The 25,235-nt window shown below is 42.0% G+C and overlaps 2 protein-coding genes across 3 annotated transcripts in view; one reads left to right on the plus strand and one right to left on the minus strand.

The window, feature by feature from the left end:
- Window positions 1–1,209: 1,209 nt before the first annotated feature.
- On the plus strand, window positions 1,210–14,143 carry tyms (thymidylate synthetase). Its single transcript, XM_076290027.1, has 7 exons — window positions 1,210–1,578; window positions 1,793–1,866; window positions 6,539–6,713; window positions 8,320–8,421; window positions 9,480–9,655; window positions 13,496–13,567; window positions 13,726–14,143. Exons 1-7 carry the CDS (start codon window positions 1,338–1,340, stop codon window positions 13,861–13,863), a joined length of 978 nt encoding a protein of 325 aa, XP_076146142.1. The 5' UTR covers window positions 1,210–1,337; the 3' UTR covers window positions 13,864–14,143.
- Window positions 14,144–14,209: 66 nt separating this feature from the next.
- enosf1 (enolase superfamily member 1) overlaps window positions 14,210–25,235 on the minus strand; it is a 23,338-nt gene continuing 12,312 nt past the window's right edge. The window contains exons 10-15 of one of the 2 annotated variants that reach the window (XM_076290026.1): window positions 24,424–24,558; window positions 22,540–22,581; window positions 19,986–20,115; window positions 18,145–18,244; window positions 17,947–18,028; window positions 14,210–14,494 (exon numbers count right to left, since the gene is read on the minus strand). In XM_076290026.1, coding sequence (XP_076146141.1) covers window positions 14,402–14,494; window positions 17,947–18,028; window positions 18,145–18,244; window positions 19,986–20,115; window positions 22,540–22,581; window positions 24,424–24,558 — 582 coding nt within the window. In that variant the 3' untranslated portion in view covers window positions 14,210–14,401. Of the gene's footprint in view, window positions 14,495–17,946; window positions 18,029–18,144; window positions 18,245–19,985; window positions 20,116–22,539; window positions 22,582–24,423; window positions 24,559–25,235 lie in introns of those variants that run through there. The other variant, XR_012988001.1, reaches the window with a different exon arrangement.

The following is a 25,235-nucleotide window of genomic DNA, read 5'->3' on the forward strand; positions in this document are numbered from 1 at the left end:
TAGCACATAGGCCTACATTTTGAGTTTAACGTTAACAACCCTTTTCCCAGTTTATGATGTTGTGCGTCTATGAGCAAATAGACGCACAACTTCATAAACTGTATGATATGTTGCCTTAGACTACGGTAGGCTAATGCAGCTACTGCTAGAGAGACTAACAGACTAGATAGATAGATACTTTAGTCATCCCCAGACGTGTAACGTGAAGTCGTGCATGGATGTGATGTCTCCGTCCTGCAGGCGGTAGCCAGAGCGCTCTCAACTCCGCTGCCATGTGTGAATAAACAAACGTCCCCCCCATGTCCCCGGTATAACGTTATTGTCGGGTCCTTAGAAGGTATTTGAAATGACCAAATGCAATGTCATCCGAGGGACCTGACGGTGACGTCCCCAGAAAGTCCTGCACCGGACGTCATGCAATAACCAAACGATAACTTGCTCCGGACATCAATAAGGTCACCGGAACGTCCGCTAGAAAACATGACGTTCGGGACCAATGGGGGACGTCGTGAATGTCGGCATAAGGTCCGGGGGACGTTCCGTGTTTGTCGGGTCCTTGTCTCAGCTCATTTTATTTTAAGTTCACTTTAAGATCTTAAAAATAGCCAAGGCTACTCCATTTTTCTCCCCAATTACTCTTATCTTGCCTCATTTCTCCTCATTTCGAATGTTGCCTTTTAGGCTACTTATTTTATTTCACATTTAACATTAGGCCTAGGCCTACAACTAGGCTTCATCCAAATATACACATATACATACATAGCCTATACACGCATGTTAAACATTACGATGCTCCGGACCTTTGCTTAAGGAAATTTTCCGTAACTGGACCTCGCTGAAGGTTAATTGAATACCCCTGCTGTAGAACATGTATCGCTAGAGTGTGAAGCATGCAACACAGAGAGAACCACACTAGGCTACTAAGACATCAAAGGCTTAGGGTACACACATTTAACAGTAGAGGGTTTACTTTCTTTTTCTTCAGTTAAACCATCAGCATGGCCAGCTCTCATGCGGTATTTAAAGGAGACAGGTCTTTTCAGTAGAATTTAAGATTACACCCCATTTTTTTTTTTTTTTTTACACGAATAAATGATAAATACAGGCGTCTAATTCCGCATTGAAGCTCCACACCCCAAACAGTTGGTGGCGGTAATGCACCAAGTTGGTATGCCAACCACCATTAAATTTAAGGAAGAAGAAGAAGAACGCGGGAGTTTTGTTATGTTTCACCACAACGGCATACTTATTGGTGCGATACATCTCAAGAGTTGTGTGCCTCTCCACTCGCTGGGATTTTTCGAAATTATTTTGATACTGCAGCAACGTTAAACAACATGCCTGCCACATCAGACATCCATACCCCTGCCACTACGGACACCGGGAAGACGGAACCGTTCGAACAGAAAGACGAAGAGAAGAAATGCCCAGAGAAAGCGGCTTTCTCCTTGTTTTGTGATGAACGCGGGTATCTGAACCAGATTGAGTACATTCTGCAGAACGGGGTTCGGAAAGGCGATCGGACTGGAACCGGAGTCATTTCAGTGTTCGGTTTACAAGCTAGATACAGTTTACGGGGTAAGTAGTGTTTCAGTCTTTAGTTATTGTTACTCAATAAAGACGTTTGCCAATTCCCTTGATAATGGTAAACATTTGGTGAACAAAGGCGGACTGTGCTTTTCCAGTTTCTGAAGGGGCGAGTTAAGTGCGATGTGATTTAGCTTCAATTTATATAGCAGCTACATTGCATATGCTACAAAACATCTGTATTTATCATCTTTCTATTGGGCAGACCAGTTTCCTTTGCTGACGACAAAGCGTGTGTTCTGGAAGGCCATCCTGGAGGAGCTGTTGTGGTTTATTAAAGTAAGTCACATTAAGTGTGCTAGTGCTCATGTCCTAGTGCTCATGTAGGCTATGTGCTAGTGCTTAGTAGGCTATGTGCTAGTGCTCATGTCCTAGTGCTCATGTAGGCTATGTCTTAGTGCTCATGTCCTAGTGCTCATGTAGGCTATGTGCTAGTGCTTAGTAGGCTATGTGCTAGTGCTCATGTCCTAGTGCTCATGTAGGCTATGTGCTAGTGCTTAGTAGGCTATGTGCTAGTGCTCATGTCCTAGTGCTCATGTAGGCTATGTGCTAGTGCTTAGTAGGCTATGTGCTAGTGCTCATGTCCTAGTGCTCATGTAGGCTATGTCCTAGTGCTCATTAGTGATGTTACCTGTGAACCCCCTGCTTCGAAGCGTGTATCAAAGACATGAACCAATTTGGAGTGAAGCTTTGGATCGGAGCTTGATTCGTTTTGTGATAATCACGTGATCAGTGACGTCCGAAGCTTCGTTTCCCACACACCCACGTGACTGCTTCAAAATTTAATTCAAAGCATTAAAGTTGCGCGACACGGGGCGCGCCGTTGTGGGTTGTTGAAAAAGGAGAGCCAACAGGGTCAATAGTGCTGCTGACACGAAAGCTTATAGCCCGGGCTTGCTCGACTCCCGTTCTAAGGTGCGTCTGTTTCGCGGGTTCGAGTCCAGGCGTGTGCAGGACTGAATCGCAGTTTCAACACAACCCAGATTACAATTGGTCTAGGCTACGTACTCAATATAATCACAGAAATGTGTGTGCAATGTGCATGCCCATTCTTTATTCATCTCCCTCCTAAATTGATGTATTTGTTTACAAATACAATAAATGTTCACAGCCAAAATACTACCTTTATTGTTTTTGTAGAGAAGACAATTACATTTGTATTTATACAGGGTACAAAATAGGCTTAGTTAGGCCTATTTATGACATTATTTATTTATCCATTAATTCATGCTCAACATTTATTCATCTTGGACTCAAAGACATTCATGGCTAATGTCTGAAACACTTCGTGACACAATGCTATCCTTAACTTTCACCAGCAGAGGTCCTCATAGAGTTCTGAAGCTTCGAGTACTGAACCTTTTTTCGATACAATTGGATTAAAAGCTTCACTGGTTCAGAAAGCTTCAGTTCGCCATCACTAGTGCTCATGTCCTAGTGCTCATGTAGGCTATGTCCTAGTGCTCATGTAGGCTATGTGCTGTTAATGGGTAGTCAATCTTCTCATGTAGCACACTTATGGCTAGGATATGTCCTAGTTCTCATGTTGATGGGTTGGTTATGTCTTAGTGGGCATAGACCTCTCCAGAATAAGTCCCGCCTCCGTAACTTCCGTATCCATCCAACTTCCGGGCGTGGATTGTCTATGGGAAATAACATGGCGTTTCGAAATATCATACCGGTAAAACATCTGTAGGTAGCGAAGTAGAAAAAATGGTGGGCAGATTGGCCTACACACTTCTGCCATCTAGTTTCCACTGGATTTTTTGATTGTCGGTGCCGTTTAAGTAGTATACTATAGACCAGGGATCACCAAATGGCTGACCGCGGTCCGAGTCCGGACTTTGACGTGATCCTATCCGGACCCAGACCATAATAGCCTAATTTAGATTTTCACGTAAGATTTCAAAGCTGCGCTAAATGTTTCGTTGGTTAGGATAACAGCACTTCAGGAGCTTCAGGAACCATCATTTCGCTTGCTGCTTCTCAGCCAGTGAAATCTGTGAATTCTGATAAAGTCGAGTCAGTGAGTAAAGTAGCCTACTATGGAGAAGAGACTGATAGCCTGAAACGAGCGAGGAGAGGAGACGGGACGAGAAACAATTAGATGGATATCTAAGTTAACGATAAGTAAACTTATCATCGATTGCTCAAAGAGGAGAAAGCTAGACAGCGAGAACAGAGCTTTATATAACGATACGGGGGCAATACCACGCAAAACTGTCACGTCCGTAACGCCAACTAAATATGGATGTGACAGTTTTGCGCATAATTGCCCTGGACCTCTTCTATTCTGAGACAGGCGATTTTTAAAAGCGCCCATTTGAAGCACCTCTACTAGACAAAGCATATATTTTGAGCAAGCATAGGGTAGGCTAGGCCCATTCAACAGTGAACTGAGACCACAGAATATTTTACGATTTAAGAAGGCAATATGATTGATCCACCACAAATCTAGTTAAGCCTACATGCATTCACTGCCCAACAACGTAATGTTCCTGGGTTTCCAGGATTTCGGGTCAACATGAAAAAAAACTAAAAAAAATAAATGAAACTTGCTGATTAATGGGTTCAAGGAACCAGCTATGTCTCAGCTCAAATTTTATTTTAAGTTCACGTTAAGATCTTAAAAATAGCCAAGGCTACTCAGTTTTTCTCCCCAATCACTCTTATCTTGCCTTATTTATCCTCATTTCGAATGTTGCCCTTTAGGCTACTTATTTTATTTCACATTAAACATTAGGCCTATAGGCCTACAATCTTCTATTTCTTGAATTTCCCCTTGGGGATCAATAAAGTATCTATCTATCTATCTATCTATCTATCTATCTACAACTAGGCTCAATCCATCCATCCTAATATTATATATATACAGTGGCGATTCTAGACATTTTTAACAAGGGTGGCACTAGTGAGGCACTGATTAATTCAAGGGTGGCATGAGGCAAAACATCCAGATAAACAGAAACAGGCTCAAGATGTGAAATTAGCACAAATACATTAGGGAAACCAGATGCAAACACCATACTCATAAATTGAAGGACAAAAAAACACAAATACCCTATTCTCACATAAAATGTCTTTGTATTTGAATAAAATGTAATGCAAACATATTAAAGTTAATTATCTTGTCTGTCACTGGGCTATGCTGTTCTAAAACAAATTCAATCATGGGGACATTCAAATATAATCAATTTTATTATATTACTGTAAATGAAGATATACAAAATATACTCATCCAAGACATTTCCCCCACTCTATGGCCATCTATTTTTGTAGCTGTTACAATAATTTGACCTGCTTTTTTGTCTATTTGTTTATTTTCTCAAGAAACTTGAGGTTGGTATGAAGGTGTGTATTGTGTATGTGAGCAATTTCATCTTACTGAATCTCAATATTATGATCACAACAAGTCTGGGCAAATTATTAATTAAATTTTCACGTGGGGTAACTTGTTGCAGGGAAACCATAACCGGTTCCATGTCTTCCGATTAGAACTTTAAAGTTCTCAAGAAACTTGAGGTTGGTATGAAGGAGTGTATTGTGTACTGTATGTGAGCAAACATGGTGCAACTTCTTGCAGGGCAACCACATAACCGGTTCCATGTGTTTGAATTGGATGACCAAATTACAAGTCAGCACTAGTGCTGCATTCATTGTTTTGCACTTTTATAATCACATCACCAAAAGTAGGTTATTGGTTTTACCAAAAGAATTTGGCACTACTTTTAAACTACAAACCTATAAAGTAATTTGATACAAAATATGATGCCATTTTTTTCCAACTAAATAAAATAAAAATGACAACATACTATTTTGTATTTTACATACATGTATCAGACATACTGCCTATCCCTGGCAGTTGGCTGCAGCAACTCAAGCTAGGTAGTACTGATTGTTTTGTGTTTGTTTTGTGTTTATGTTAGTTTTGATCCAATTTGACAGCTTTGCTATGTTGCCCACCCAAAATTTCTAGCCCACCCAAATATAGTAGCCTAGCCTAGGTTAGAACCAGCCCTGCCCTGCATGGAGACATATTTTACGATAATAATGGAGAAAATGTTAGCAAAACTTTAGGTTTTTGTTAACGGAATCTCCCGACCCTCATCCATCTATTTGCGCAACAGCCCACATTCTGCCTTCAATCCAGCGAGACGAGTGAAATAAATGTGTTTTTTTTACGTTTTTTTTTTTACATTTTCCGTAACTGGACCTCGCTGAAGATTAATTGAATACCCCTGCTATAGACTATACTACTTAAACGGCACCGAAAATCAAAAAATCCAGTGGAAACTAGATGGCAGAAGTGTGTAGGCCAATCTGCCCAGCAGCTTTTTCTACTTTGTCACCTACAGAGTTTGACAGGTACGATCTTTCAAAACGCCATGTTATTTCCCATAGACATTTGACGACCGAAGGTTGGATGGATACGGAAGTTAGGAGGCGGGACTTATTCTGGAGAGGTCTATAGGATATACTGGTAATAAATTAAAATAAATCAGGGTTTCCACGGGTCATGGAATATCAGGGGATTTTGTTGTAGCAGTTTAAAATGTACTTACCAGAATACATTATTTATTATTAATATTTACACATCAATAAAAATATATTTCTGCGCAGAATTGGTGTATATCTGGTTATTAGCTTCACTGTGTGTTTGAGTGGTTTTGGTTAGCCCAACTTTGTTTATTCAATGCCTTTTATTCTTCCACTTTAAGAAAAAAAGTCAGAGATTCTTGAACACTACGTGGCTGCCCTGAAATCTTTGGTCAGTATATTGTACCATTCATTACAGGTTACGGAAATTCAGGTTTTTGTCAGGGAATAGTCATGGAATGTTCCATTTGAGCGTCACACAGCGAGTCATTACAGGAGCGAGGGCACAGGGCATGTCAGACGGGTATAATCCTGAGAGTTCCCTTGCGGCCCTAACTTTAATCCCCAATCCCAGGGCTCCACCAACGCCAAGGAGCTGTCGGAGAAGGGCGTGAAGATCTGGGACGCCAACGGCTCTCGCGACTTCCTGGACCGCAGCGGGTTCCAGCACAGAGAGGAGGGCGACCTGGGGCCAGTCTACGGCTTCCAGTGGAGACACTATGGAGCAGAATACACAGACATGCACGCAGGTACCACACACACACACACACACACACACACACACACACACACTATGGAGCAGAGTACACAGACATGCACGCAGATACCACACACACACACACACACACACACACACACACTATGGAGCAGAGTACACAGACATGCATGCAGGTACCACACACACACACACACACACACACACACACACACACACTCACACACACACTATGGAGTAGAGTACAGACATGCAGGTTACACACACTCAGGTATGACACTAGGGCTGTTGGAACGAATTTCGGAAGTCGAATATAAATCGAATATTTAAAAAATCAGTACTAATTGAATTTAGAAATTACTATTTGAATGTGGGTTTTTTAATGTGTTGTCGAACTTTAGCGAATATGTGAAAACAAAATGCTTCTGTCACGTCTGATGCAAATGGCAGAACGCGATGCTTCCACAGAGATCATCACTTCTGACCATTTAAGCGATGTGTGGACCATGGAGATCACCACTTCTGATGTGGAACGTTTTTGCACGTAATCTGCAGAACATCTAGGCTAACAATGTCGTAATCTGCAGAATATGTAACCTAACGATGTCGTAATCTGCAGAATATGTAGCCTAACGATGTCGTAATCTGCAGAATATGTAGGCTAACGATGTCGTAATCTGTAGAATATGTAGCCTAACGATGTCGTAATCTGCAGAATATGTAGCCTAACGATGTCGTAATCTGTAGAATATGTAGGCTAACGATGTCGTAATCTGCAGAATATGTAGGCTAACGATGTCGTAATCTGCAGAATATGTAGGCTAACGATGTCGTAATCTGCAGAATATGTAGGCTAACGATGTCGTAATCTGTAGAATATGTAGCCTAACGATGTCGTAATCTGCAGAATATGTAGGCTAACGATGTCGTAATCTGCAGAATATGTAGGCTAACGATGTCGTAATCTGCAGAATATGTAGGCTAACGATGTCGTAATCTGCAGAATATGTAGGCTAAGGCCCAAATGAAATATCACTCGACAGCGAGCAGCCTGAGTGCACGTCTGATAACACTACACCCTGACAAGCTGGGTAGCTAAACAGCCCGAGGTCGAGAAACCGCAGCTAAAGCAAGAATGAGTCGTTTTTTCCTCCCTCCTCTATGTCCGGTGCTTTTGTCACTTGTCTGATAGGCAGAATGGTTCATGGAATCGCTGGCCAATAGAAAAAAAGAAAGCAAACTTTTCCCCAATCAAGAAATGTTTGCTAATTTGACGTCATCAAACATAGAGGCGTACAGTTAAGTGGTCGTGGTATGAGCGTTCATTCAGTGTGTGCGCGCGTCTGCACGAAACAACCTGAAACCACTCAAGCTGTAAATATCGTTCAATACAAGTCAACCACGCGCTTATAGTGGCATTGGCAATGCAAAAGCCTGTTTATACAATCTAACGACATGCATAGTAAATATTAATAGTAGGCAAAATTTGAGCATTATGGAGGAAGATTGACACCACACATACCTGAAACACACACTTATATTTTAATATGCCCCACTATTTAAAACATATATGCAGACACACAAGTAGTGACGTGTGTGTGTGTGTGTGTGTGTGTGTGTGTGTGTGTTTGTGTTGTAAGACTACACAGGGAAAGGGGTGGACCAGCTGCAGAAGGTGATTGACACCATCAGAGCCAATCCAGAGGACCGGAGAATCATCATGTGTGCCTGGAACCCCAAAGGTACACACACACACACACACACACACACACACCCATGCTCACGCACACACAGGACCGGAGAATCATCATGTGTGCCTGGAACCCCAAAGGGTACACACACACACACACACACACACACACACACACACACACACACACACACACACACACACACACACACACACACACACACACACACACACACACACACACACACACACACACACGCGCGCGCACGCGCACACACAGGACCGGAGAATCATGTGTGCCTGGAACCCCAAAGGGTACACACACACACACACACCCACTGAAGGTACACTTTTTATATACTTTATTTGATTCCACCTTACAAGTCAAGTTACATTAGGAATCAAATCTTCTGAATAATCCAGTAGATTAAAGCAGTTCAGAAATCTATCATGAGTTTACAGATGCAGGGGTATAGGAAGCATTGTCTCTTCCAAATAAACATGCTTCCTATAACCGCTGATATGGAACAGTACTTCACTAGCTGCTTGGCCTTAGTTTTATATAGTCCCCCAATGCAAAGTCCACGGACCGCCAACCTATGTACATGGCCTAGGCTACCCCTAGGGAACCCCAAAGGTACACACACACACTCACACACACACACTCACACACACACACTCACACACACACTCACACACACACACACACACACACACACACACACACACACACACACACACTCACACACACACACACACAGAGAGGACCGGAGAATCATGTGTGCCTGGAACCCCAAAGTTGCACACACTCTCTCTCACACACACTCTTCCTGTGTGTGTGTGTGCAGATCTGCCTCTGATGGCGTTGCCCCCGTGCCATGCTCACACACACACACTCTAACACACACACACACACTCTAACACACACACACACACTCACACACACTCTAACATACATTTCCTGTGTGTGTGTGCAGATCTGCCTCTGATGGCGTTGCCCCCGTGCCATGCTCACACACACACACACTCTAACACACACTCTAACACACACACACACACTCTAACACACACACACACACTCACACACACTCTTCCTGTGTGTGTGTGCAGACCTGCCTCTGATGGCGTTGCCCCCGTGCCATGCTCTGTGCCAGTTCTACGTGTGTGAGGGTGAGCTGTCGTGCCAACTGTACCAGCGGTCAGGAGACATGGGCCTTGGGGTGCCCTTCAACATCGCCAGCTATGCCCTACTCACCTACATGATCGCCCACATCACAGGCCTCAAGGTAGACACACACACACACATCGCCAGCTATGCCCTGCTCACCTACATGATCACCCACATCACAGGCCTCAAGGTAGACACACACATACACACACACACACACATCGCCAGCTATGCCCTGCTCACCTACATGATCGCCCACATCACAGGCCTCAAGGTAGACACACACACACACATCGCCAGCTATGCCCTGCTCACCTACATGATCACCCACATCACACACACACACTCACTGAAACTGCTCACACCAGGGATTAAAGTGAAAAAAAAAATAGTTTGACTGAACTTTTTTTAGGCCATAAGTCATATGTTGTTCATATCTACCTATAGAGATAGCAGGTTTTTAATGTACAAAAAGATGCAAACAGCAAAGTAAAGGGAGTATTCGCCTTATTCATACAGCGGCCATTGTTTAAACCAAAACGAGGCTACAGGGTACACTTACTATATAATTAATGCCACCTACAGGTGAATGCATAGCACATAACAATCCTATGGTTTGTGTACCCTGTAGTCTCATTTTAGCCGCCAATGGCCGCCATGTGAATAAGGCGAATTAAGAGTGTTCTTGATTGAGATTGAGTTTTCCTGATGAACAAAACAATATTTTAGTACCATCCCTGACCATTGCTGATTAGCCATTGCTGTTCTTTTCTACTGCAGAAATATTGTAGAAAGGCTTTAACTTAAACTCTTATTTAATTACTTCAGGCCAAAAGTGTTTAAAGGGGAGATTTTTTTTCTTGTTAATATGCAATTCAACACCAAGTAAAATCTATAAAATCAAGTTTGCAAGACTTCCCATTTCCTCATCAAAGTAACGAATAACTAGATATTGTTCATATTTCCATTTGTTGCCTCATCCGCATTTAATGAAAACATTTTTTAATTTAGAGTTTTACAGACAACTCAGTTTTCCAATGAGCAGCAATACTGTGTGTGCTCATGCAGGAGGTCTGCGCATTTGATAACGACAATCTGGAGAGGGCGCTTTTGTCTTCAGCAACAGATTGTATAAGGTTGACAAGAGGTTGCGATATGGTGAGGGACAGGTCGTGTTGCGCTATGAAAGAATATGCGTAGCCTACTTTCTGAGTGCAAAAATGGTCAGCCATAGATAAACGTAGCCTATCTCTGTCGTGGTGGCTAGTTGCACCAGGTATAGGGAAGATGTCCTGAAGTGCATGAACGTTAACCTTATGGCGGTCTTCTGATTGTTGGCATGCTAAAACGTTTTCCTATTGCATTCATAAACAATTTTCTTGCAGCAAACCGCGCAAAAGCAAACCCCTGGCACTTTAATTTCTTTACACCATGGCTTGTTAGTTCTCCCCCGTTTCCAACAGCCGCCCATCTGCACCTGTGCCCCCCAAACATCCCCCACCTGTGACACCCAAAATGAACGACCTCCCCTGACAAGAGTTCGCGATAGTAAGAAATTGTCTACATTGATGCACGGAAAGAACACAGCCTACGCTTCTTCTCCGAATTCGCACGACCTCACAATATATCCAAAAAAGTTATTGGGCAACCTCATCAGCTGTCTCGATTGTGTCACTATAATCCAACTTTTAGACCGTTAGTCCTCCAGACGTGTTCTTTTTTTTTTTTTAAGCAAATGCCCCAGGCCAATGAGACAAGCGTGTAGCTACAACATAAACAAAGCGAAACTTATGGCTGACGTATCTTCTTGAGCGGTCACTGATTGAGACAGAAAGTTCTCAAGAACTCTAAGGCATACCTGTCAACATTTAGCTTTCCAAAAACGGGAGATTTTTTTGGGGGGGGGGGGCTGGGGGTCAGTGTTTATACCGGATCTGTGTTTGCATATTTAATGTTTCATACACGTGTTTCAACACTGCATTTCGGTCGTTGCTTTTACCTTACCATTACCTTACGCATGCCAGTTATGTATCCACCAGCTGCCTGCCTGCAGCCTACTTCCAAAACTCCAAAGTTGCTTGCTGTCAGATTTGGTTCCGAGGGCACAAGTTCAGTGTATCAACAACACTCAATAACAGTTTATGTGATGTGTTAATCAATTAAATTCTCAACAATTTCACAACAGCTAGTTATGGAGTAGGCCATTCAACTAGCCCGCTTGCTTAAAACGAGACTTAGGCTGCGCAGTTGGCACCCGCTTCCTTATTTGAGTTTTGGGTTGCCTGGTTTTAGCCTGACAAAACGGTTGAAATTGAAACTTAAGTGATCGTGTATGTGTAGGGTGTATTTCATACACAATCTGGCAACCTGGGAGATGTCAGACTAATAGAAAAAATGAATGGATCAATGATTTTAAAATGAAGTTTGATGGCCATGCAAATTACGGGAGTTTTCCGGGAGAAATAACAAAACGGGAGGGTGCTGGGAGATGACCTTGAAATACGGGAGAACCCGGGAAAAACGGGAGTGTTGACAGGTATGCACTAAGGTCATTAAACATTTACCATCACACACATTCATTCATCGGACCTAATATTTGTAGTTGCCTTAACCCTTAGAACCCGATTGACGCAAAGTGCGTCAAAAAAACACACCCTTCTCTGTTACATTGCTCCGCGGCTGTTCATCGCAGCGAGAAACCTTTATAGCATGACAGAGAAGAAGTGGGGCTTTCCAACGAGACCACGCACTTGTCTGTACGATCAAGTATGAAAATGAAAAAAAAATCATGAAATTAAATTGCATCATATTTACAGTCTATACTTCTCTGCGTTCACCTGCGCACCCATTACTCTCGTTTGAATTACTCTCGAACCTGTGATCGCATAGATATGCCAAGCATATCAGATGAAAGAGGAGACACAGGGCTATCCATTGGTACCAAATACATCCTTCTGGGTTATAAAACAGACAAAGTGACCGCAAAATAATAACTTCATATAGCTGGACTTACCCCACGTTTTTGTGGCAAAGCATGTTTATAATCCAATGCTATCGTGTGTTTCTCTACGGCAAAGCATGTTCATAATCCGGTTTTGAGATCCTAGCAAATTCCTGCATGGCATCCAATTCAAGGCTCACATAGCATCCCAATTTGTTGAACAAAGAAACACCTTTTTTTCCTTTACTTTGTTCATGGCAATGCAGTAAAGGGTTGAGAATCATTATGGCACACATGCTAACACGCAAACTTGGGTCAAGTCAGGTCAGATCAGTTCGTGTCATATATCTGGAGCGCAGAAAGGTCATTTTTCATCACTAAATAAAAAATGGCATTTATTTCCATAAATCACACACCACATATTTCTGTAAATTGCTCAGCCCCAGAGTATCCCTCCAACATGGCAATTATATTGCCCGATTCAGGACAGGTCAAAATATAAGAATTTTTATAATACGCTTTTTATATTTTAATTCTTTAAAAATCAAAATAAAATCAATGCTAGTACTAATACATGACATGATGGCAGATCTGGATAGCCTAGACTCTGCTGAAAAAAACAATATATAATATGTGTGTGTGGCACTCACAATGACCAGAATAAATCCTTATGAATAAAGGTAGTGAAAATGCCCTAAAAACAGCTTAGGGTTCTAAGGGTTAAAAAAAGGAAAATAAAAGGTGATGCCCCCTCCCCCCTCCTATTTTTTTTTCTCATCGGATCTGCATCTATCTCAAATATGACATTTCTAAAATCAAATTGGCGGAAATCCGTCGTACGACGGAGAACTTTAATCCTTGCACACACACACCCTCTGCAGTGGGGGTGGGACTGTGGGTCAGAGTCACCATGGGTTGTGTTCTTTGGAAGTGTTTGTGTGTGTGGAGGGAAGGGAGAGAAGTTGTGTGTGTGTGTGAAGGGGAGTGTGTAAGTGACTGAGTGTGTTTCTCCCACAGCCTGGTGATTTTGTTCACACTTTGGGTGATGCTCACATCTACAGCAATCATGAGGAGCCCCTCAAAGAACAGGTCAGTGTGTGTGTGCGCATAAGTCTGTCTACGTGTCTACTGCCCTTGTTGTGGACCTGGCTGCATCTTGTTTATGTGCCATCACATTTAGCTAGTGTTGTTAATGTTGACATTCTTACTGTGTATGTGTGTGTGTGCGTGCGTGTGTGTGTGTACAGCTGAAGAGGGAGCCTCGTGCCTTCCCCAAGCTTCAGATTCGTCGTGAGGTGCAGACCATCGATGATTTCCGTGCCGAAGATTTTGAGATCCTGGACTACAACCCTCATCCCACTATTAAGATGCAGATGGCTGTGTGAACACACACACACACACACAAGAACATTTGTGTGTGTGTGTGTGTGTATAGATATATAAAGCACATGTGTACCACACACACAACACACACACACACCCCTTTAGCCCTGTTCTATTGGCCTACCCTGGTGTCTGTCCCAATGCTGTTCAGCTTACACACTTAGCATCTACTGTAAATAGGAGTCAAATAGTTACTGTGTTATTTTATAATGTATAATGTTATAATGAGTAAATTGTTGCTATGGTATTTTTCTATTCAATTAATAAAGGGGACATTATTGATATGGTTGTGGCAGTTGAGTTATTTGTTTATTGTTGTGGTAAAGCTGAAGCAGAATGACCATCAGATGTTTCTTGTGTGGTAACATTTAATTGTATTGTAATTGTAATAGTTCATGAATCAAACATTAATCAGCCATAGTTTACTAATCTTTCTTAAGCATAGAATGATCTTGTAGTGAGGATGGCAGCAAGTGTTAGTTTTCTGTTTAAAGTGTGATTTTTTGCTAGTGTGTTCCAAATCTCAGTTGTGTGTGTGTGTCACAGCTGATTGACAGTCCTCCACACCTCGCCCTGAGGAAACGTGTGTCTTTCCACAGAGGATTCCACCATCTCCGAGGAGAACCCTGGAGCCTGAGGAGGGGACACACACACACACACACACACACACACACACTGAGGCATTCTGGGGCATTTTGCTGCAAGTAGTCAGTGAATAATTGTGTGTGTTGTATGTGTGAGCTGCGGGTTGTGTGTGTTTCGGGTTGTGACCGAGTCGGGATACACAGGCACCCCTCACCATTTAAACATACACTCTAACACACGCACACACACACCCCTCACCATTTAAACATACACTCTAACACACGCACACCAACCTCACCGTTTAACATATGCTCTCAAACACACACATCTCAGTTGTGGGGGGATTGTGTGTGTGTGAGTTTCGGGTTTGTGAGTGTTGGGTTATGTGTGTTGTGTGTGTTTCGGGATGTGTGAGTCAGTGGCATCGTTAGCTATGGCCATGCGGGGCTATAGGGAGGGAAAGTAATCTCAGCGCCACCTACTGGTAGAGTTTAGCCGAGTGGATGGGATTTATTCTTTTAGAAAAAATATATCTCGGTGCACATTGGGAACTTAATTGAATGCCTTCCATTTGCTAGGCACTGGGGTCACTCACCTCAAGTGGTCATACCTTATTTTTAGGATCAGTTGAATTGTTTTGAGTTTTTTTTTGTAACATGGTGATAACAAACTACAGTTGCATGTGACATCATCGGTTTGGGCGCTTCATCTTTAACTGATCAAAACGGCAATTTTGGAATTTCCCCTTGGGGATCAATGAAGTATCTATCTATATCTATTATTTGCTTGACTGGCTTAACATATTTTTGTAATAACGGAGCGCGATGTAAACCGCGTGGTGATTACCTTTATGTCTGGATAACTGGTGTTGTGCTCCTACTCTAATGAAGAGCTGGCAGTAAGTGTTAAGTAACAATGCTAACCAGGCTAATAAACAAACCATGCTACCGTGAGTAACGTCGAAGGGTAAAGTCACATGACTTCTTTTGTAGTCCATTTATGAAACAAAAATAAATTTCGGCATAATAGGGCCTGACATTTTTACAGTTAGAAGATTATTACTGTATACACACTGAAAAATATTTTTGGTGGATAACTTCGCTGATTTGGCTTCACAATATTTTTTTTAAGAATAGGTCTATGGGACTTATGTAACTATGCAGTATTGGCATTACTGTTTTCTCGGGTTTTGCTTCTTTTTCGCTGGCTTTGTCATGACGAATGTCTGAGAAACTCCATCGCTACCTTTTTCTAGCCGGTGCCTGGCGTGTATGTGTAAGTTTTTCTATTTTTGTATTGATGTGAATTAATATGTATCCAAAGTTTAAACGGTAGGCCTAGCTGTGACGTGCAGTCCCTGACATCACCATCAAATTAGAGGATATTTCAGAACTACTATTAACGCGGACAGCTCCCCTTAAGAGCTAGGGTTGCCACATTTGATTTATGAAAATCCGGGACACCCCCCAACCCCCCCCATATTAAATAATATATATTTAGGAAATGCTGCTAATTGTATGCTGTTAAACTTAGGCTATATGGTGCATGCATGGTCACTTTAAGGTCGCTCAGTCTAAGCTTTCTCATAAAACCCTTTCACCAGCTCTTAAGATATAAGGCTAATCCATAAACACTAGCCTTGTTTGTTTGTGCCACATTGATAACACAATATTAACAATACTGTGCATAATATTAAGTTGTTACAAGCAGTTATAAGTTTCATATATTAAAAGGGGATATCAACTATGACACATGGAACCTGCCAATCTCTCTCTCTCTCTCTCTCTGGTGCGCACTCAAGATGCGTTCCCAATTAATTAGAGTGAGTAACATTCAAGTTAGATGCTGCTGCATGATCATCCTTGCATGTAACACGAAGTTGGTGCATTTTGACATCGTAAACATTCTCGAAGAGAGAAAAGCAGTTAGTAGTAAAGCTATTTATTGGCTACATTTTGGTACTCCCTTTGTCTCTTGGGGCCCTTGTGCGTAATGCGCGTGGTGAATACAATGTTGAAACATTTCCTATAGTTTCTTAACTATATATTTGCCCTGATGCAGATGTTAATTTTCACCAAAAACCGGGACAATTTGTGTCCCGGGAAATATTTTTAATTATCCGGGACAGTCACTCAAAAAAGAGAACAATCCCGGGAAATCCAGTGCATGTGGCAACCCTATTAAGAGCAGTGCACATGCGCTACAAGCATGTTCGGGAAACAGTCAGAAAAACCAAACGAACAATCTTAAGACGAATCCTAGAAAACCGTTGTAAGTGTGTGTGTCCATCGTTATCGGGAAACAGGCCCTGGCCTATACTTACTTTGCCTATATAGAATCGAATTAGTGAGTCTTCAATGATTCGTTGTACTAAGTTAAGCACTACATGCACCATATGATGCTATTGCTATTTAAAATGCCACTCTGCTAGGTGGCTAGGCTAGGCACTCTGCTAGGTGGCTAGGGCTAGGCAGGCTATAGCCTATAGTTCGTTTTTAATAGCAAACAGATATGTCAACATAGCAATTGTAGATCATTACATCCTTTAATTGTCAAAATATAATGGTCCATACTATTCAAGCAAGGGCAGGCAGAATTATGAGAACTGTGTAGACTCTATGGGCCAAGCCCTGAATGTTTTCAACTGCTAGGGCCGCCCCTGGTGTGAGTTGCGAGTTGTGTGTGTTTGGGATTGTGTGTGTTGCATGACATACCATAGGAGGTGTGTAGTGGGCGTTGTGTGTGTGTGTGTGTGTGTGTGTGTGTGTGTGTGTGTGTGTGTGTGTGTGTGTGTGTGTGTGTGTGTGTGTGCGTGTTGCGTGACATACCATAGGAGGTGTGTAGTGGGCGTTGTGTGTGGGTTGTGTGTGTGTGTGTGTGTGTGTGTGTAGGTGTGTTGCATGACATACCATAGGAGGTGTGTAGTGGACGTTGTGTGTGTGTGTGTGTGTGTGTGTGTGTGTGTGTGTGTGTGTGTGTGTGTGTGTGTGTGTGTGTGTGTGTGTGTGTGTGTGTTGCGTGACATACCATAGGAGGTGTGTAGTGGACGTTGTGTGTGTGTGTGTGTGTGTGTGTGTGTGTGTGTGTGTTGTGTGTTTTGCGTGACATACCATCGGAGGCATGTAGTGGGCGTTGTGTATGGGTTGTGTGTGTGTGTGTGTGTGTGTGTGTGTTGCATGACATACCATAGGAGGTGTGTAGTGGGCGTTGTGTGTGGGTTGTGTGTGTGTGTGTGTGTGTGTGTGTGTGTGTGTGTGTGTGTGTGTGTGTGTGTGTGCGTGTTGCGTGACATACCATAGGAGGTGTGTAGTGGGCGTTGTGTGTGGGTTGTGTGTGTGTGTGTGTGTGTGTGGGTTGTGTGTGTGTTGCGTGACATACCATAGGAGGTGTGTAGTGGGCGTTGTGTGTGGGTTGTGTGTGTGTGTGTGTGTGTGTGTGTGTGTGTGTGTGTGTGTGTGTGTGTGTGTGTGTGTGTGTGTTGTGTGTGTTGCGTGACATACCATAGGAGGCATGTAGTGGGCGTTGCGGATAATGGTGGGGTTCTTGAAGTGTTCATGGAGATGGTCCACATATTCACACATCCTTCACACACACACATGTATGACATAAATATGGCAATCCATCACATATGAAGTTAATTATTAATTAAAATATGAATAATATTGATTTGAATATGTGTGTGTGAGTGTGTAACTAACCTTTTTTCCAGACTGCCGGACACACATATGTAGTCAAAGAGGATGAGATGCTGAACCAGCTCACACAAGCCTACACCTCCTGCATGGGGACACACAGGCACTGCAACACACACACACACACACACACACACACACACACACCTCATCATTTAAACATACACTCTAACACACACACACACCCCTCATCATTTAAACATACTCTAACACACACACAAAGACACCTCATAATTTACACTCTAACACACACACACCCCTCATCATTTAACATACGCTCTCAAATACACACATCTCACTATTAGATATACACTCTCTAATACACACACACACACACAGGGGCGTAACTATCGGTAAGCAGGGTACGCAGTTGCTTACGGGCCCGGTCCAATCAGGGGCCCGCATCACACTGAAATACATGAATCATGATTGACGGCCGGGCCCCCTATCGCATTAATCGTCACTCGCGACCGGGCCTTTCACTGTAAAACGTTCCCTCTAAGAATGTCATCTGCCTACATAAATACATGTATAAAGTAATTACGCAAATTTACTGGAATAAATTGTGTCAACAACATATTTTACTGATCATTAAATACATGTTTGTTTCGAATTGGGACCGGGAATTGTGGGATATGGTAGTCTAAGTGAACCTGCGTGCGTTCAAAACCGTATTGTTGAACTTGAGACAGAGAGTCGTTGTCAAATTACAAACACAAAAGTGGCTTGAACCCTTGTAATCTAACCCTTGTTCACTTCTTATGCTCGTTATGCACTTATGGGGTTCAGTAAATTAGCATTTATTCATTCTATAGTTCATGCTACGATTATCTTTGTTGGACCAAACCAAGTGATAAATAAACGTGTTTGCGTTTGGGAGCAATGCATCTTTTAAAGTTATTACATAAGCCTTCAGGTTAGTGTAGAATAATGATGCCTATTTGCTTCACCCATTGGCCATTTTAATGGTTTAAAGTTTAAGTATTCTCCATTAAGTAGACGCATGCAAAGATGCAACATAGCCTATTAGCTGTCTAATATTGTTCATGTTAAGGACATTGGAGAAAATATGCTTCCAGCTGCATAAACCTATGCTACTTACCATTTTTCCTAACAATTTGATTTGAATTTTCAGTTTCATGCAGCCCACCTGTGACATCCATAGACATCTCTGCTTGCCTACTCACATCATATTTCGGACGCACCTATCTGCGCTCACGCACAGGAGAGGCTACTTTCGCTTTCTAAGAACGTCAAAATTGCGTTATTTTGGAAGGGGGGCAGCTCAGTCGAAGAGGGCAGACAGTAGTGTAGCCAGAAATGTTGAAATGGGTGGGCACATAAAAAAAAACGGGTGGGCAAAGCCAATTTGATTGAACATAAGAGGGGCCTAGATTAGATACAAACAATGATACAATGATAGGCATGTTATATTTATGACATAAAAGTGGAATTTATTGAACGCATTGAGCAGGATGGCACTAAACACACACACACACACGCACACACACACACAGCTCACCATTAAACTTGATAGCCATGAGCAGGATGGCACTAAACACACACACACACACAGTTCACCATTAAACTTGTGGGCCATGAGCATTTTGAATTTTCCCTTGGGGATCAATAAAGTATCTATCTATCTATCTATCTATCTATCTATGAGCATGATGGCACTAAACACACACACGCGCACACACACACACAGCTCACCATTAAACTTGCTGGCCATGAGCATGATGGCACTAAACACACACACACACACACACACACACACACAGCTCACCATTAAACTTGCTGGCCATGAGCATGATGGCACTAAACACACACACACACACACTCACCATTAAACTTGCTGGCCATGAGCATGATTGCCAGGTTCTCATTGACACTGCCCACTCTGCAGCTGTCGATCTGGACAAACTGCAAGGCTCCGGCCTGAAGAAACTGCTTAAACATCACCCTGTTATGACACTAAACATACACACACACACACACACACACACACACACACACACACACACACACACTAGACATTATTTCATTTCCCTATTATCTATTTATAAATAACAGGAATGTCTGTCTGTGTTTGTCTGTCTGTCTGTCTGTTATTCGCATCTCTTGAAACAGTTTGTCCGATTGATTTCAAACTTGGCAGGTTTCTTGCTAGGGGCACGTAGTAAGTGCAGTGGCCAGTTTGACGTTGTTTGGATTAGTAATGCAAAAGATATCTTTAAATATATCGGCAAAAGAAGCGTTGTTTGGATAAGCAATGCAGAAGATATTGGTAAATATATCGGCAAAAGAAGCACACATTGGCTTTCTCTGTTCTACTGTAGCCGCTCCTCCTCTCACATAATAATAATAATAATAATATTTATTTGTATAGCACCTTTTACACACAGAATGCAGCTCAAAGTGCTTTACATTTTAAAGGTGCTATACAAATAAATCTTCTGCCTGATTTCGCAGCAACATTTCTAAAAAATTGCAATGGAAGTTGTAGTGTTCTAAGGCAGAGTCCTGCAACGGGTCGGGTACCCGCAGAAAAGTTGCTAAAACGGGTAAATTATGACGTCCCTAAAATGTACGGGCGGGTATGCGGGTGGGCAAAGAACTCCTTGCGGGCGGATACGATGAGAACCAAAACAGTATAGCCTAGAAATAAAACATCATTGAAAAATATGTGAAATATTTGTAAATCTAAATTACCATTACCACATCGCAAATATGTGTTTTAGTCAACGATACGACACTTGACCCTTCACATCAGTAGGCCTACTAAGACTTTTGAATTATTTGTTTGATGCATCTATGTGTGAAAACATTAAACAATATTTAAACCGTCTCGTAGTTGGAGCGCAAGAGAGTAGGCTACAATGGATGTAGTCAATGTAAAGTTGGCTAGTGGCAGGCTCAGGTTGTTTTTTTCTTGTTCTCTTTGTTTCATTAACAGGTCAATTTTATGTAGAATAATGTTCTGATGCAGCAAGGTTTGGGCTATGTGTCATTGTTGTAAGGTTTATCCCTGACGCAAAATGTAAAAAAAAAAGGTCGCCCTTTACGTGCTTCAATTGTGCGAGAAAAAAAATAAAGCACATTCATTTGAATGATTTTAGCTTGTGTGCGAGTTATCGCGGGCACGGGTCGGGTAACGGGCAAAATATTAACGGGTCCGGGCGGGTGCGGATTTCATTTTAATATCACCACAGGTGACGGGTCGGATCTGGTGCTGAACTTCTCGGGTGCGGGCGGGGGCGGGTCTAAAAAATGGACCCGTGCAGGACTCTGTTCTAAGGGTAGTAAGAGCAAAATCACACTGATCTTTTTGGTGTTCTTATTAAAGATGTGTGCAGATCTAATTGAGTGCCTGTCACTTTAAGGAGGTGAGAGTAGCCTAATTACAGTACTGAGTGGATTGGAAGGCTTTCATCTCACTGTTTTTGGCTAAGAGTGGAAATATCTTTGTGCGTACTGCATTAGAATATGTGGATGCAATTCGGTATGTTTTCTGTCATTCGTTAAAATAAATGTCAAAAAAATTACTTGAATGATCTTTCTTGGATCATAGAACAGATAAGTGTCTTGCAATGTTATTCATTTCTATAATTTTGGTAAGCACTACACAAACTACAAGCAAACATGACAAGAGCTAAGAAGGACATCTCCTGATATAAAAGTTTGCAAAAAGGTTGCATAGCCTACTGCAGCTTTTCCCAAACCCGATTAGAAATTATTTATTAATTAATTATATTATTAATTAATTAATAATTTTTAACACATTTCCGACATTGCCCTTTTCATCTCGCGAGTTCAGACGCAAGTCAGCAGATGATTAACGTTAGCCTTTTTTTTGTTGTCATCAAAACTGCAGAGGAACGAACAAGTTATAGGGCAGTCTCTGGTGGTGGTGGGACTGTTGTGGTAGTTTCACAGGGAAACTACGATGATTGGTCAAATTTGCGGAAAAGTTGGCCTACTGGTTAGCACTTTGGACTTGTAACCGGAGTGTTGCCGGTTCGAACCCCGACCAGTAGGCACGGCTGATGTGCCCTTGAGCAAGGCACCTAACCCCTCACTGCTCCCCGAGCACCGATGTTGTAGCAGGCAGCTCACTGCGCCGGGATTAGTGTGTGCTTCACCTCACTGTGTGCGGAGTGTGTTTTACTAATTCACGGATTGGGATACAGAGACCAAATTTCCCTCACGGGATCAAAAGAGTATATATACTTACAGTATATACTTATAAACACTAACCTGTTCTCCTGAAGGGATTATAAGAACACTAACCTGTTCTCCTGGAGGGATTATAAGAACACTAACCTGTTCTCCTGGAGGGATTATAAGAACACTAACCTGTTCTCCTGGAGGGATTATATTAAAGAGAGGAACACTAACCTGTTCTCCAGAAGCTACTCCAATACCCAGCGGAGCAAGAGCCTAAACACACACACACACACACACACACACACACACAACACACACACAAACAGAGAGAGTTAGAGAGACACCATACATACACACAGACACACAAATAGATAGAGACATACACAGAGTTAGAGAGACACACCATCCAAACACACACACAGAGTTAGAGAGACACACACAACAACACATACACATATGCATGCAACAAAAAAAAGAACCACACAGATTACATTACACACACACAGATTACATTACACACACACTACACACAGATTACATTACACACACACTACACACAGATTACATTACATACACACAGATTACATTAAACACACACAGATTACATTACACACACACAGATTACATTACACAGATTACATTACACACACACAGATTACATTACACACACACAGATTACACACACACAGATTACATTACATACACAGTTTTCCCTTATTACCGTATTTTCATTACATTACATACTCACATCCGTTTTCCCATAGTACCGTATTTTCCAGACTATACGTCACTTTAGTACCGTATTTTCCAGTCTATGGGTGTGTTCCAAACGGGTAAAGTTGCTGCCTTTTAAGATATCTAACTGGGGAGCAAGGCAGCAAGTGTGGTTCGAAACCGAAAAAACAAATTCTGCTGCCTTTTAAGATATCTTAGAATTCCCAAATAACGGTCATTTTTGGAGGCAGCATCGCTTGCGGCAACGTCTGAAACAGCTGTGAAAGGTAAACAAACATGGCGGATGACATCGGTAATGGCTGCTGAATCTGTTTAAAATGTAATTTGTGGGACCTTATTTTGCTTAGATTTGTAGATTTGAGATGAGAAATAAACAATTTACTATCTGATTATGCCATTGTTGTAACCATTAATAGCGTCTGGTCTGATATGTCTGCCGGCCGTAAAACTAATTTATACCGTTAGCCTGCTAGCTTACGTAAGCTAATTTAGTTTAACGTCAGGCCTTTGCTAACGTCATACCGTAGACATTAGTTTTCCCATAGTACCGTATTTTCCAGACTATACGTCACTTTTTTTCATAGTTTGGCTGGTTTGGCAACTTATAGTCAGGTGTGACTTATATATCAAAAAATATATATAATTTAACCTGTTGTTAAATGTTAAATGTAACATTCCTGCTGACCAAGAAGTAAACATTACCATCTACAGCCGCGAGAGGGCGCTCTAGGCTTGTGACTCGCTGGCTTGTTATGTTAATTTAGCCTATTCAGCCACCCAGGTATGTTCAACACCAAAAAAGCCAACCGCTAGCATCTAGCTAACAAATTACACAGCAAAGGACAATGGCAAGTCAAACGAGGGTAAGCAAACAAACGTCTTTATTGTCATCGTTAATATTCCACATCAAACGAGGGTAAGCAAACAAACATCTTTATCGTTAATATTCCACATATGCCAGAAAGGAGACATCACAACAAACTGTGTGACCAGGAACTGACATCACAACAAACTGCAACCAGGAACTGACATTTTAATTTCCTTGTCACCAAGCTAACCAACATCAAGCTGGCTAAATAGTGTAGCTGAATAACTGTGTTATGTTAACATACCTACCGGACACCTATTCAGCCTGTTGTTCTGTGTGCTATTGTGTAGTTGAATAACTTGCCTTTCCAGTTTATGTCTGTTGGTCTTGGATTTTCTAAATAAATGCGACTTATAGTCCAGTGCAATTTAAATATGTTCTTTCCCTTTTCATGACACATTTTGGAGCAACTTACAGTCCGGAAAATACAGTATGTGTTAGATAGGTGGTGTGTGTGTGTGAGTGTGTGTAGCAGTAATATTTTACATACACTAGAATAGTGTAACAGTAACCTTAGAGATGTGGGCATGGCCGAGGATGTCATCAGGAGAGGTGGGCTCTTCAATCCACAGCGGCTGGAACTCCGACAGGCGCGTTACCCAGGCAACAGCCTCGCCCACATCCCAGCGTTGGTTGGCGTCAATCATCTTATCACAGAACATACAACGTGACATCAGCAAAGAGTCACAGAGAACTACCACAACAAGACAGGACCACACACACACATACACACACATACACTTAAGTTTATCCACAGATACACATATACACAGACACAGGGGCGCTGCAAGGGTACGCACCATGGCCCAGGCGCTAATTACCTCCCCACCCAAAAAAATCAAAATAAATAAATAATAAATAAATAAAATGAACGGTGGCTACTCTACACGTAGAGGCGTTTCAAGCTTTTTTAAAGTTCTGGGATGAGTTATGGTAGCCTAACAATAAAGATTTGCTTACACTGCTGTTTGGTTGTCCCAAACTTTGAGACGATCCATTCTCTACGCATTAACTGAACCTTATCAATCTTGAAACCCGAACTGCGATGTTCCAAACAGAGTGAGCCTAATCTCACTGCCTTCAGCATAACTGCTAGGAACATTGCGCCTTTTACTGTTAAACACCTGAAAAAAGAGTAAAAAAATAGTACAAAAGCTGTGCATGACGAGCACTACGCTTGAATGATTTGACTGAATGGAACGTAGCATTTTTAAGTGCTAGAACTACTTATCATGTCGTGACAAAGTTTACACCAATCATCATCTTCTAATGTATCCTTGAGATGTCCATTCTCTTTGCCCTAAACATAGGCTATCATTTGTGA

This window comes from Alosa pseudoharengus, unplaced genomic scaffold (genome assembly GCF_046254945.1).
Source record: "Alosa pseudoharengus isolate Yale_2024_CS ecotype anadromous, Long Island Sound unplaced genomic scaffold, YU_APseudo_1.1 YU_APseudo_1.1_scf_18, whole genome shotgun sequence".
Classification (NCBI taxonomy): domain Eukaryota; kingdom Metazoa; phylum Chordata; class Actinopteri; order Clupeiformes; family Clupeidae; genus Alosa; species Alosa pseudoharengus.

What these genes read in the sequence shown, in the direction of transcription:
- tyms (XM_076290027.1), top strand. Translation starts at nt 1,338, where the DNA reads ATGCCTGCCACATCAGACATCCATACCCCTGCCACTACGGACACCGGG. An exon ending in AGCTAGATACAGTTTACGGG is followed by an intron (nt 1,579 to 1,792) that starts GTAAGTAGTGTT and finishes TCTATTGGGCAG; the next exon opens with ACCAGTTTCCTTTGCTGACG. An exon ending in AGCTGTTGTGGTTTATTAAA is followed by an intron (nt 1,867 to 6,538) that starts GTAAGTCACATT and finishes CCCCAATCCCAG; the next exon opens with GGCTCCACCAACGCCAAGGA.